Source organism: Sorex fumeus, unplaced genomic scaffold (assembly GCF_029834395.1).
Source record: "Sorex fumeus unplaced genomic scaffold, SorFum_2.1 ptg000022l, whole genome shotgun sequence".
NCBI classification, from domain to species: Eukaryota; Metazoa; Chordata; class Mammalia; order Eulipotyphla; family Soricidae; genus Sorex; species Sorex fumeus.
In genome coordinates, this window is record NW_026606079.1 from 1,611,762 (window position 1) to 1,624,962 (window position 13,201).

The following is a 13,201-nucleotide window of genomic DNA, read 5'->3' on the forward strand; positions in this document are numbered from 1 at the left end:
CACCACCTTCAGGTGCCCAGGCGCCCACCTCTGCGCTTGTGTCCTCGCCTGCTCTGCTTCCCAGCCCTCCCCGCCTGTGTGGAGTCAAGCTGGCATCAGTTTTGTGACCGCGGGCCTAGGGCCTGCTAGAGCTTGATGCTGCCTCTTCCCTTGCTGTTTCTCTTCACACCACAGTTGAGGATCGTGGCCTGGTGTCTCCTCTGACTTAACTCTGCTTGAATGTTCTCCAGCGCCATCTCCCTTGCAGCAAACCAGAAGATTTCCTCTTCGGTTGCTGATGGGAGTTTGGCCCGTACCTGGGCTTGCTCCGGGCTGATTCCAGCTTTGCTCAGGGACCAAGAGTTGAACCAGGGTGACCTGTGTGCGAGGCAAGCACTTTTCCCCTGTGTAATCTCTGGCCTCAGTATTTCATCTCCCAGCTATAAGAATACACAATAGTCGTGTTCTGTTGTGTACGTAGACCAGCGTCTTTGCCCGTTCATTTGTCATTGGGTATTTGGGCTGTTTCCATATCCTGGCTGCTGTACAGTGTTGCAGTACACGTCGATGTCCATATGACTTCCTGTATCACTTTTTAAACTTTTGGGGCTTGAAGCCAGTAAGTGGGGATCACAGGGTTATGTGGAAGCTCTGTTCTTCTTCCCCCCGCCCCTCCAGAAGCTCTGTTCTTACTTTGTAAAATCTTTGTACTATTTTCCGTAGGAGCTGAGCCAGACACCGTTGGCCTGCCAGTGAAAGAGGAATCTTTTCCACATTCCCTTTAACACCAAATATTTCTGGTCTTTTTGCAAAAGATTTTCAAGTTTTTTAAATTTATTTGTGCAGTGCTGGGGTGATAGTACAGTGGGTAGGGCCCTGGCCTTGTACACAGTTGACCTAGTTCTACCCGGGGCATTCATATGGTACCCTGAACGTTGTTGGGTGTCACCCTCCTAAAAAATTTACTTTTGATTTGGGGGTTGCACATGGCAGTACCAAGGATCTTACTCCTGGCTCTGCGCTTAGGAATTCCTCTTGGCGGGGGTCAGGGGGTGCTAAGGATGGAGCCTTGGCTGCATGCCAGGCAAGCACCCTCCCATCTTCGGCCTCAAGCCCAAACACTCCCATTCGCCTACTCTGTCCTGTTTGGGAAGGGTTATCTCCTCTCCTTTTTTTTCGGTTTGTGGGTCACACCCAGCAGTTCCCAGGGCTTACTCCTGCACTTCGCGATCACTCTTGGTTGGTGGTGCTGGGGATTGAACCCAAGTCAGCTGCATGCTAAGGAACAGTTCTACCTGCTGTACTATTGCTCTGGCCCCTAACCTGAGTTTGTGTTATGTAAAAACTTTTATATTGGCTGTGGTTCCATTTGTTTACATTTTTCGTGTCAGTTTTGCCCTTGGAATCAAATCACTAAAAAATACCTCAGGAATCCGTATCCTGGAGAATTCTGCCGGTTTTTTCTGAATGTATCTTACAGATTTTAACCTCATGTTCTCTAACTCTGTGTTTTTTGGCGGGGAGCACTCCTGGTGCTTAGGGGCCATGTGGGGTGCTGGAGTTTGAGACTGGGTCGCCTTACCTGCTCTATCTCTCTGCCCCTATGTTCATTTTGACTGAGCTTTTGTGCCTGGTGTGAGATCGAGACCCCGTTTCTTCCCATTGGCTGTGGCTGTCCAGTTTGCCCAGCACCATCATGGAAGTGGCTGACTCCTTCATGCAGTTTCTCCCGGAGGCTGGGGCCCTGACAGGGGCGGTCGTGGATCGGTTCTGAGTTCTCTGGTGGACCCTGGCCTGCCTCACCTCGGGGGGCAGTTACTCCCATTCCTGATTGAAAACAGCAGCAGACACCCAGCCCGGGCAGAGTTGCTACAGTGTTGATGGCCAGGGGTCCCTAGGGAAAGGTGTGCCCACACTGTCCGGCAAACGGCTGAGACCGGATGGGGGCTTGACACTCTTCGGCTCTACCCTGGACAGCTGCTCGCTCGTCCTCACAGTGGCCCAGACTTGCCAGTGTGGCCTGACTCCGAGCAGGAGGGCAGGTGCGGGGAAGTGAGTCGCACACAAGCAGTGCCTGCGACAGGGTGAGGAATGGGGGTGGTGGGAAACTGGGTCCAGAGACGGGAGGGTTCGCGTTCCACAGCTGGAGCAGGAAGGTGGGGGAGGTCGGGGCTGATCGTCCTCTCAGCTTTGCTAGAAAGAATTTGGATCTGTTACAGGAATCTAATGAATGTTTGTTACGATTTGCAGAGGATGTTGGTGATGAAGGAGAAGAGGAGAAAGAGTTCATTTCCTACAACATCAACATAGACATCCACTACGGAATTAAGTCCAACAGGTGAGGAGTGCGAGCGTGTCGCCATCCCAGGTTCCAGGCCTGTGAGAATCGTGCACGTGCCTCTAGTTGGTTGTCGTGGGGCCCAAGGAACCCAGGGCTCCTGCTCCAGAAGTCTGTCCTCTGCCCGTTGCATCCCGTCCCCTACAATTAACATGGCCTGTGACATTAAGAAAATACTCAGAAGATTTCTGCCCTTTAAATTCAGTATCTAGTTTTTCAATTTGTGCTTTTAAATTAGAAGGATTTTGCTGTTTTGAAGGGAGTCCCTAGGGAAAGGTCTTTGGAGCCATACTTGACTGTGCTCAGGGCTTACTCTTGACTGTGCTCAGGAATCACCCTAGTTAGGCTTGGGAGACCATATGGGATGCTGGTGATCAAACCCAGGTTGCCCTGTTGTACTGTCGCTCCACCCCCCAAAAGGATTTTCACGTTAGTATCAGTTCTAAAATATTGTCATTTTAATTGCCATATCATTGGACCTATTTTGAGTTCTACTCAGCATGTCTGTAAGTAGAGGGCATTGCTCGGTAGTGGCCCGAGTTTCTGTTGGTTCAGATAATGCAGATTCATCTGTTTCTCAGGCACTGCCTGGCCCTGGCCGGTGTTGGTTTCCAGTGTTTGAGCTGAGGACATCCGTGCTACGACAGTCTTCTCACTGCTCAGGGCTCACTCTGGTGGTCTGAGGGAGTAACATGGGCTCCAACTGGAGTTTGCCGTGTGCTAGTACTCCTGTACTAGCTTTCTCACTGATTTTTTTTCTTTTTTATTTAAATATGAATTCTGGGACCAGAGAGATAGCACGGGGTTAAAATTCTTGCTTTTTATGTGGCCAACTCCGTATTTAATCTGTGACCTTATATATAGTCCCCGAAGCACTGCCAGGAATAAGCCTTGAGCACTACTAGGTATAACCCCCAAATGGATGGGGATGGGTGAGTAAATCTCTAAAAACAGCTAGTTCAGATGATAGTTTGGGGGCTTATTTGTTTTGGGGTCATAACTAGATGTGCTCAGGCTTACTCCTGGCTCTACTCCAGGAACTGTATGTGCTCTGGAGATGGAGCCTGGCGTGACTGCGTGTGAGGTTACCAAGCATACCATCTCTCTGCCCCTCGGGTTATGTTCTTTTTTTTTGGTGGGGACACCACACCCAGTGATGCTCAGGCCCAGTGATGCTCAGGGATTATTCCTGACTGCACTCAGGAATTACTCCTATTGGTGCTGGGTGGGTGGGGCGGCATATGGGATGCCGGGGATCAAACCCAGGTTGGCCTTGTGCAAGGCACATACCCTACCCGCTGTACTATTGCTCCAGCCCAGGTTATGGTTTTTCAATTTACGTTAGCAGACTTTTCAACTCCTAGAGGTTTGTGTCCACTTGCAGGCCGCCAGATATGTCCAAACTCAAATAACTAACTAAATAAATAAATGTTTTCATTGGTCCTGCCTGGGCTTAATTGTTTTGTCAGAGGGCCCCACCTGGTGGTCAGTCTCGGAGCTGTTCCTGGCTCAGTGCTCAAGGGGTCACGTGGTTCCAGGAATCGGATCTGATAGCTGCAGGCTCCATCCCGGTACCATCTGCAAAGCACCTACCTGAGTTCTGGTGGTTTTTTTGTTGTTGTTGTTGCTTTTTCCCCTAATGGTTACAGTTTTTTGTTTGTTCTTTTAAGTGAATCATGGTGAGACCCTTCCAAAGCTTTTCTGATTAGGTTTCGGTCGTACAGAGTTCCGACACCCGTCCCTCCACTGGTCGTGCCCAGTTCTTCGTGCTGCTCCCCAGCCCTCTGTTGGCCTCTGGAGTCATTTGTAGCGTCTGTGAAAGTTGCGCCAGTGGCCCAAAGCCCTCCCAGATGGCAGTTTGGGTTTGCTATAGCTATGGTAGGGCTGGAACAGCGAATAGGGCATTTGCCTTGCACGTGCCGACCCAGGTTTGATTCCTCCATCACTCTCGGAGAGTCCGGCAAGCTACCAAGAGTATCCCGCCCACACGGCAGAGCCTGGTGAGCTCCCCGTGGCATATGTCAAAAACAGTAACAAGTCTCGCAATGGAGACGTTACTGGTGCCCGCTCGAGCATATTGATGAAGAGCAGGAGGACAGTGCTGTGGTGCTACAGCTGTGGTGTCTTAGTGTTCCTGGGCCATTTGAGAATCCACTGGACAGCACACTCCTTTACCCCTAACTTCTTGGAATTTCTAAGAAAAGCCATTTCTGTCTGATCCCACGGCTGCTTTGCTGAGTTCTGCCCTGTAGTGCAGGGGCTCAGGTGCTTCACAATCCGGCAGGAGACCGCAGTGACCTCGCCTGCAGTTAGACCTCATCTGCCTTTGGTTTTAATGTATTTGGGCGGGGGCACACCTGGCAATGCTCAGGGGTCAATCCTGGCAGGCTTGGGGGACCATATGGGATTCCCGAATAGAACCCAGCTGGGCCACGTGCAAGGCAAGTGCCCTCCCCGCCGTGCTGTCCCTCCAGTCCCCAGTCTCTGCTCCTGTAATCTGGTGCATAGAGGAGTGCTTTTATGAAATGCCCTCAATTGGTTTTGTCTGGTGTTTCTCCATCAGTACATCACAGGCAGACTAATGTCACCTTGCTCCCCCAGTCTCACGTCCAGGAACTTCATTGAGGGACGACTTGCTGCCTGGCTTGAGAGCTGCTCCTTGCTCAGTGCTTGGGGCCCCCCTCATGGTGCATGAGGGGCCCTGCAGTGCCGGTGATCACGCCCAGCCTCCTGTGTGCCGAGTTGGGGCGCTGCTTTTGCTTGGTCCTCAGGACCGTGCAATATGGGGGACTAAATCTAGGGTTTCCACATGCAGAACATGGGCTCTAGCCCTCTGAGCCTGCCCCCCACGCTGATTTTATAGAATATCATGAGATCCTGTATACAGTTTACTGGCCTGGGAACCAGAAGAGGGAAATAACAAATTTTCTTGAAGGAGTTCATGGAACTACCTGAACTACCTGTGAGCACTGTGATACGTTAGTTATGGCAGCGAGTTTGCTCCCAGGAACTGTGCCGCTGGCGGTGGTACCTGGGCAGACTCTCGGGGGGCGTTGGCCAGCCCCTGACTGAGGAAGGCCCTTGGAGAGGTAACGCTGGAGTCCTGGAGTCGGGGGTTGAGGTTTCTTTGGGATTTCAGCAGATGAGCAGACGTTAGGGAGCCAAGCCAGAGCGCCCGTCTCCAGCAGAGCTTCTGGCTGACCTGGCCGCCTCCAGGGAGCGGCCACTCGGTGCCCCTGGAAATGGACCTGTGTTCCGTTTGCTTTGCAACACCCAACGGTGCTCAGAAATCGCTCCTGGCAGGGCTCCGAGGACCATATGTGGTGATGGGGACCGAACCCAGGTCAGCCAGTGCCCTGTCCGAGGAATGTTCCTTAAGTGGACGAACAGAAAGTGCCCGAAGCGGTGTCTTGAGTGGAGGGTTTCGCTCACGGTGGGATGTGAAGCTGCGAGAGGTGCTCTAGGCCCCACGTGGACGCCCTGCATTGCCTGCGTGTCACTTGGTCTGTGCTGGGCTTTTGCCACTCCAAGCCGTTGGGGATGTACAGTTGGTACAGGTCAGATTTAAGCACCTCGCGGCTTTTCTCTGACAGTGTTAGGTCAGTCTTAGTGAATCCTCGACTATGATCTCAGTCCATATGGGAAACCAGTTAACCGTCCTGGCTTCGTGGCCTGTATGCTCTAACGATAGCCTTGATCAGGTCATTCTCATGTGAGTAAAAGTAGATAAGCAGTATTTTTAGGAAGCTGCATTTACTCACTTTTTAAAAAAATTTTTTAAATTTATTTCATTATTTGGTCTGCTCCTGGCTCTGCACTTAGGAGTTATTCCTGGTGGTTCTGGGGGTACTAGAGGGTGCTGGGGATCAAACGAAGGTCAGCTGCATGCAAGGCAAGCCTCCTGTCTGCCGGGCTCTTTCTCCAGCCCCTTAAGCACATTTTTGACATGTACGCGACATAAAGCAGCAATCTTACTTTTTATATATATTTATATATATATATATATTATTATTTTTTTTTTTTTTGTGGTGGTGAGGTGCATACCTGACTGCTCAAGTTTACTCCTGGCTCTGTGCAAGAGAATAAGCCTAGAGGTGCTTTGGGGACCAAGTGGGGTTGTGGGAATCTCAAACCCAGGTTAGCGTTGTGCAAAGCAGGCGCCCTGCCCATTGTACTGTCTCTCCAACCCTGCCTTTTTTTTTCTTTTTTTTTTTTTTAAGTGTAACAGGGTTTCTTTGGAAATTTTGAAGTGTGTGTGTGTGTGTGTGTGTGTGTGTGTGGGCGGGGGAGGGGTTGGAGAGTAACAGACTCACAAGAGACCGGACTTCTCCAGATTGGAGAGCGAGCCCCCGTACACATCCCACCGTTATGAGAGCATCCATCTCACGAAGGGAGATGTGGGTGGCACCTGGGCACAGGCAGCACACGGGCCACAAGTTTGCATTTGGGGGCGTGGGGGAAACCCAGGGCCTCACATGTGCACGGGCTGTGTTGCTGAACCATCCGCACCCCAGGTGTATCAGTTGTTAAGACTGATTCGCTGTAACTTCCTTTTTGCTTTCTTTCAGCTTGGCATTCATTAAACGTACTCCGGTGATCGATGCGGACAAGCCCGTGTCTTCTCAGCTCCGCGTCCTCACCCTCAGCGAAGACTCCCCCTACGAAACCTTGCACTCCTTCATCAGCAATGCGGTGGCTCCTTTCTTCAAGTCCTATATCCGAGAATCTGGCAAGGCAGACAGGTGAGGATGCTGGAGCTGTGGGTACTGCGCTCCACTTGGCGTTCACGAGCTACTGTGGAAGGTGATCAGAACTGAGGCGTCGGGGCTAGAGCCTGGGAACCAAGGGGATCTCAAGGCATCGCGTTGGTGAAATAAATCATGAATCTCTGCCACCTCCGAAATGATGGAATCGTTCCGGAGGCCAGAAGGCCGCTCCAGATTGAGACGTTGCCTGTCTTTTCAGGGATGGTGACAAAATGGCCCCTTCGGTGGAGAAGAAGATTGCAGAGCTGGAGATGGGGCTCCTTCACTTGCAGCAGAACATCGAGATCCCCGAGATCAGCCTGCCGATCCATCCCATCATCACCAACGTCGCCAAGCAGTGTTACGAGCGAGGAGAGAAGCCGAAGGTCACAGACTTTGGCGATAAGGTTGAAGACCCCACTTTTCTCAATCAGTTACAGTCTGGAGTCAACCGCTGGATCCGAGAAATTCAGAAGGTCAGTGCAGCACCACAGTGTCGCCCTTGGACTGGGAGCTGACGGGAGCAGAGTGCGGGACCACAGAGGCCCGGGAGAGGCAGGGGCAGGGGCACTGTGAAGCCAGGGCTTGCACCTCCACTCACGCCTCTTCCTATAACTCACAGGGAAAGAGATCTGCTTGAAGTATAAAACTTAAGTTGTAGTATGCGGCTTTAGTTACCCGCTTTCTACCTTGTCTCAGTAGTGAATATTTTTGAATGTTGTGTCTTTAAAGGTCACCAAACTTGATCGAGACCCGGCATCAGGAACTGCCTTACAGGAAATTAGTTTCTGGCTCAATTTGGAACGTGCGTTGTACCGAATTCAGGAGAAACGAGAAAGCCCAGAAGTCCTCCTCACTCTGGATATCTTGAAACACGGCAAGCGTTTCCACGCCACTGTGAGCTTCGACACTGACACAGGTGAGACTCGGGTGATGGTTACTGGTGTGGTGTTGGGGCAGTCTTTCCAGTAGAGTTGGAAAAGAGAAGATGCACGGTCTTCCTGCTGCCTCTCGGCTCTCCCTCTGTTTGCATGATGAAAGGGTTCTCCTGTGTAGCTCCCATTACCTTCAGGACTCTAGGGACTGTGTCTCAGCTGGCAGGGCCCTGGGGGTTCCGTCGAGCCCCTCGAGCACACAGTTCCTTAAGCAGGATGTGTTCCTGCTGTCGAACCTGTGGGGGAGAAGCCAGGCAGGAGAAGCTTGACTTCAGCAGAAGTCATTTGCCTGCAGGGGTGTGGGTGGAGAGCTGGCCAGTACTTTCTTCCCTTCTTCACCCACCTCTGTCCCTGTTCTCTGCCTGCCTTGCTGTTCTGAAAAGTGCTCAAGATAGGGCCTGGAGCGAAAGTATACAGCAGGCAGGGCATTTATTTTGCACGCAGCAAGCCTGGGTTCAGTTCCCGGCATCCCATATGATCGCTGAGTCTACCACAAATGATCCCTGAGCACAGAGCCAGGACTAAACCCTGAGCACCACCAAGTGTGACCCAGAAACAAATAAAAAAAAGGAAGAAGCACATTCTTTCAGTTGTATTTCTTGATCCGAGAATCACCTTTGTTCATCCAGGTCTGAAGCAGGCTCTGGAAACTGTGAACGACTACAATCCTCTGATGAAAGATTTCCCACTCAATGATCTGCTGTCTGCAACTGAGCTGGACAAGATAAGGCAGGCTCTCGTGGCCATTTTCACCCATCTGAGAAAGATCCGGAACACAAAATACCCCATTCAGAGGGCCCTTCGTTTGGTGGAGGCTATTTCAAGAGACTTGAGCTCCCAGTTACTCAAAGTCTTGGGCACTAGAAAATTGATGCACGTTGCTTATGAAGAATTTGAAAAAGTAAGTTCCTAATACACCAGAAAACCTACCTCAGGGCCTAGAGGTGGAAACGGCCTTTAATAATCCGCTTCCTTTCGTAAATTATATCCTAGGTCATGGTGGCGTGCTTTGAAGTCTTTCAGACGTGGGATGATGAGTACGAGAAGCTGCAGGTGTTGCTGAGAGACATTGTCAAGAGGAAGAGGGAGGAAAACCTGAAGATGGTCTGGCGGATCAACCCCGCGCACCGGAAGCTCCAGGCGCGCCTGGACCAGATGAGAAAGTTCCGGCGGCAGCACGAGCAGCTGAGAGCCGTGATTGTCCGCGTGCTCAGGCCGCAGGTGGGCGCCCGGGGGGACGCCTCTGATCTGCGTGTCCAGGACTCTCTGTCCCCTTCTTAGGAGGGGAGCCACTCCTGTAGTGCTCGGGGATGTGCTGGGATGGAGCCCAGGGGCCCCCCGCTTTGAACCCTCTTCCTGCTACCACCCCCCCCCCCTTTATTGGGGGGCCACACCTGGAGGTGCCCTGGGGCTTACTCCTGGCTCTGCTCTCAAGGGTGCTGGGGATCTGCTGGCACATGCGAAGCACATGCTTTACCTGTCGTGCCATCTCTCCTGACGCTGTCACCTGCTGCCTGTGTGCTGGGGGTGGGGAGTAACTTACCCCCAAATGGTGCTCAGAAGGCCCCTCCCAGCGATTCTACAGATGTCCTGAGGACGTGGGGGGGCACACTCCGAGGTGTTTAGAGGACCCCTTTTGTGCCTGCAGTCAGACCAGTTCTGCAGCGTTGTACCAGTTCTCCCAGCTGTCTGGTTTCGGTTTTGCTTGCTGAATGTTCAGCTCGTTTTGTTCCTCATTTTGCCACTCATTTCTAGGACCTAATTTTTGACAGTATGGTCCTGTGGTTCCAGGACAGACCTGGAACCCGCTTCATTCGTTCATGCCTGTTCCCGAGCTCCACCTCTTGAGAGCAAAACTTCTTTTTTCTTTTTTGGTTTTGGGCCACAGCTGGTGATGCTCTGTGCTCAGGACTTATTCCTGGAGGGCTCAGGGGACATAGGGGATGCTGGGGATCAAACCCGGGTTGGCCACATGCAAGGCAAATGCCCTGCCCACTGGCAGTACTATCTCTCTTGTCCCTACTTTCAAGTTTTAAATTATACTCTATCGGTTAGCTGCCTGTGTGACTTAGACAGTGGTTTTTAAAATAACTATTGGGGGAGGGGGAAGAGGTCTTTCTGGTGGTACTTAACAAGAAAGAAAACCTTTCAGCCCAGAAATCTAAGGTCCATCTCTCAGGAGCCAACCCACTGAGCAGAACGAACAGAGCCAGCGTCTCCTGCCTGGTTTATATTTTTAAAGACCATTATGTGAGTTTTATGTGTAAGTGCTCATTTTTAGCGGAGTCTGTGACAGGAATGATGATACCCCTCAAATTCACAAATTGTTTTCATTGTTACAGGATCTGGGGGTCCGGTCAAGACCCTCCTTGCTTAGTGGTTCTGTGAACATATGGGTGTGGGCGGGGTTGGAATGGAAAATGAAGCCTTTCTGAGCCCGGGCGGCTGTGTGCCCTGGTGCACGCCAGCGCCCCCCACTTGCTGCTGAATTCTGGGTCCATGCACAGACACACCCTTGCAGCCCCCGTGCACAGGGATCAGAAAGGGAAGCACCTGGTATCCAGGTCCGGGGTGTCTTTTTTTACAGGGGGCTGCACCCATCGGTGCTGTGGGGAGCTGAGGGCCCTGCAGGGGTTGCCAATGTTCTTGTCCCCTGGGCTCGCTCAGGCTTGAACCTCTCTTCTCACGTAGTGAAATGTCTTTTTTCTTTAGGTCTTACCAGTAGAGTCACAGTATCTCCTGCTTTCTCTTTGCTAGTTGAGTTATAGCTTTGGTCACTGGAGTACTGGGAGAGCAAGCCCTGAGCACCAGCGGGGGTGGCCCTGGTCCACCCAGCCCCACAGAGCAGGCACAGACCCCTGGCGCCAAGTGTAGCCCGTTCTGGCCTGCTGGTGGCCAACAGGACCTCCTGTAGCCGAGTGTGGCCTCTTCTGGCCTGCTGGTGGCCAGCAGGGCCTCACGCTCCTCCCCTCCCCTGCAGGTCACAGCCGTGGCGCAGCAGAATCAAGGAGAGGTGCCCGAACCACAGGACATGAAGGTCGCTGAGGTGCTTTTTGATGCCGCAGACGCAAATGCCATCGAGGAAGTGAACCTGGCGTACGAGAACGTCAAGGAAGTGGATGGGCTGGACGTTTCCAAAGAAGGCACGGAGGCCTGGGAGGCCGCCATGAAGAGGTACGACGAGAGGATCGACAGGGTGGAGACCCGCATCACGGCGCGGCTCCGAGACCAGCTCGGCACTGCCAAGAACGCCAACGAGATGTTCAGGATCTTCTCGAGGTTCAACGCGCTGTTCGTCAGGCCCCACATCCGCGGGGCCATCCGCGAGTACCAGACGCAGCTGATCCAGCGCGTGAAGGACGACATCGAGTCCCTGCACGACAAGTTCAAGGTCCAGTACCCGCAGAGCCAGGCGTGCAAGATGAGCCACGTGCGGGACCTGCCGCCCGTGTCGGGCTCCATCATCTGGGCGAAGCAGATCGACCGGCAGCTGACGGCCTACATGAAGCGCGTGGAGGACGTCCTGGGCAAGGGCTGGGAGAACCACGTGGAGGGCCAGAAGCTGAAGCAGGACGGGGACAGCTTCCGCATGAAGCTCAACACGCAGGAGATCTTCGACGACTGGGCGCGGAAGGTGCAGCAGCGGAACCTCGGCGTGTCGGGCCGCATCTTCACCATCGAGAGCACGCGGGTCCGCGGCCGGACCGGAAACGTCCTGAAGCTCAAGGTGAACTTCCTGCCCGAGATCATCACGCTGTCCAAAGAGGTCCGGAACCTCAAGTGGCTGGGTTTCCGGGTGCCCCTGGCCATCGTGAACAAGGCCCACCAGGCCAACCAGCTGTACCCGTTCGCCATCTCGCTCATCGAGAGCGTGCGCACGTACGAGCGGACCTGCGAGAAGGTGGAGGAGCGCAGCACCATCTCGCTGCTGGTGGCCGGCCTGAAGAAGGAGGTGCAGGTGCTCATCGCGGAGGGCATCGCGCTGGTGTGGGAGTCCTACAAGCTGGACCCGTACGTGCAGCGCCTGGCCGAGATGGTCTTCAACTTCCAAGAGAAGGTGCGTGCCTGCGTGTGCGGCGACGTCCACCTTCTCGAGAAGGGAGGGGCTGTGCAGTGTCCCCAGAGCTCAGGGGCCCTGGACCGTGCATGTCACACCCTTATTGACAAGAGTCTTTCCGGGGCAGGGGTACAGTGCCCTGGCAGGGGTGGGGGTGGGCGTGACTGGTGCTAGTCCGGTCTCGCCTCCCAGACACTACTCTCAGTATCTCGTCTCCCAGGTGATGCTAGTGCTGACCTTTGACCCCAGCTCCCTGTTCCCCAGCTCTCTGCAGGGTTGGGGGCAGCGCTGGTGGTCCCATGCATCTTGCTGCCTTCCTGAATCCGGAAGGGGGACTGTCGCCCTTCAGCGGGTGCCTTGCAGGAATGTTCGGGCGGGCCTTGCTCTGCTGCACACACACGGCATGAGTTTTTCACCGGTTGTGCTGCCTGCAACAGGCTGCTGACCTCCAGACCTCCAGGAGGCTCTGCCTGTTCGGGGAAGTTCTTTGTCAGGTGCATTGTTGGTTTTCGGCTGTGATGTTCCTGGAGTTGGTACCTGCATTGTGGTAGAAAAGTGAATTCCCAGCCAGTTGCGCATTCCCGGGACTGGTCACTGCAGTACTCACTTCACTGCAGGGCCTGCCGGGGCAGCCAGTGAGTGTGTGTTCTCAGGAAAGGCCCCTCCCTCCCTCAGGTGGACGATCTGCTAATCATCGAAGAGAAGATAGACCTGGAAGTCCGCTCCCTGGAGACGTGCATGTATGATCACAAGACTTTCTCGGAGATCCTGAACCGAGTCCAGAAGGCAGTGGACGACCTGAACCTGCACTCCTACTCCAACCTGCCCATCTGGGTCAACAAGCTGGACATGGAGGTGAGCCTGGAGCGGCGCCGACAGACCCTCCCTCCCCTCTCTTCCTAGGCCCTTGTCTGCATGTGGCTTTGGCCATGACCCTGGTTTGAAGCGCCAGGGGCACCTCCCCTCCTCCCCCCTCACACACAGGTACTTTTGAATTTCGGTCTTCTAGGAAGCAGTTAGTTGTGTTAGCAGTTGTGGTCATGGCTAGCAGTGGTGCCTGCCTTCATCCCACAGTGTGCCTGCGTGGCCCTGCTTCCTACATTGGTTGGGGTTACCTGAGAAGTAGCTTTCCAAAGAAATGACTGGT

The 13,201-nt window shown here is 53.4% G+C and overlaps 1 protein-coding gene across 1 annotated transcript in view; it reads left to right on the plus strand.

Moving 5' to 3' along the window:
- Positions 1–13,201, plus strand: part of DYNC1H1 (dynein cytoplasmic 1 heavy chain 1) — a 54,218-nt gene that overhangs the window by 9,313 nt on the left and 31,704 nt on the right. Inside the window, exons 2-9 of the mRNA XM_056113695.1 lie at positions 2,230–2,317; positions 6,886–7,059; positions 7,283–7,538; positions 7,795–7,981; positions 8,627–8,898; positions 8,991–9,218; positions 10,978–12,054; positions 12,730–12,909. Of these exons, the coding sequence (XP_055969670.1) occupies positions 2,230–2,317; positions 6,886–7,059; positions 7,283–7,538; positions 7,795–7,981; positions 8,627–8,898; positions 8,991–9,218; positions 10,978–12,054; positions 12,730–12,909 (2,462 nt within the window). The remainder of the gene's footprint in view (positions 1–2,229; positions 2,318–6,885; positions 7,060–7,282; positions 7,539–7,794; positions 7,982–8,626; positions 8,899–8,990; positions 9,219–10,977; positions 12,055–12,729; positions 12,910–13,201) is intronic.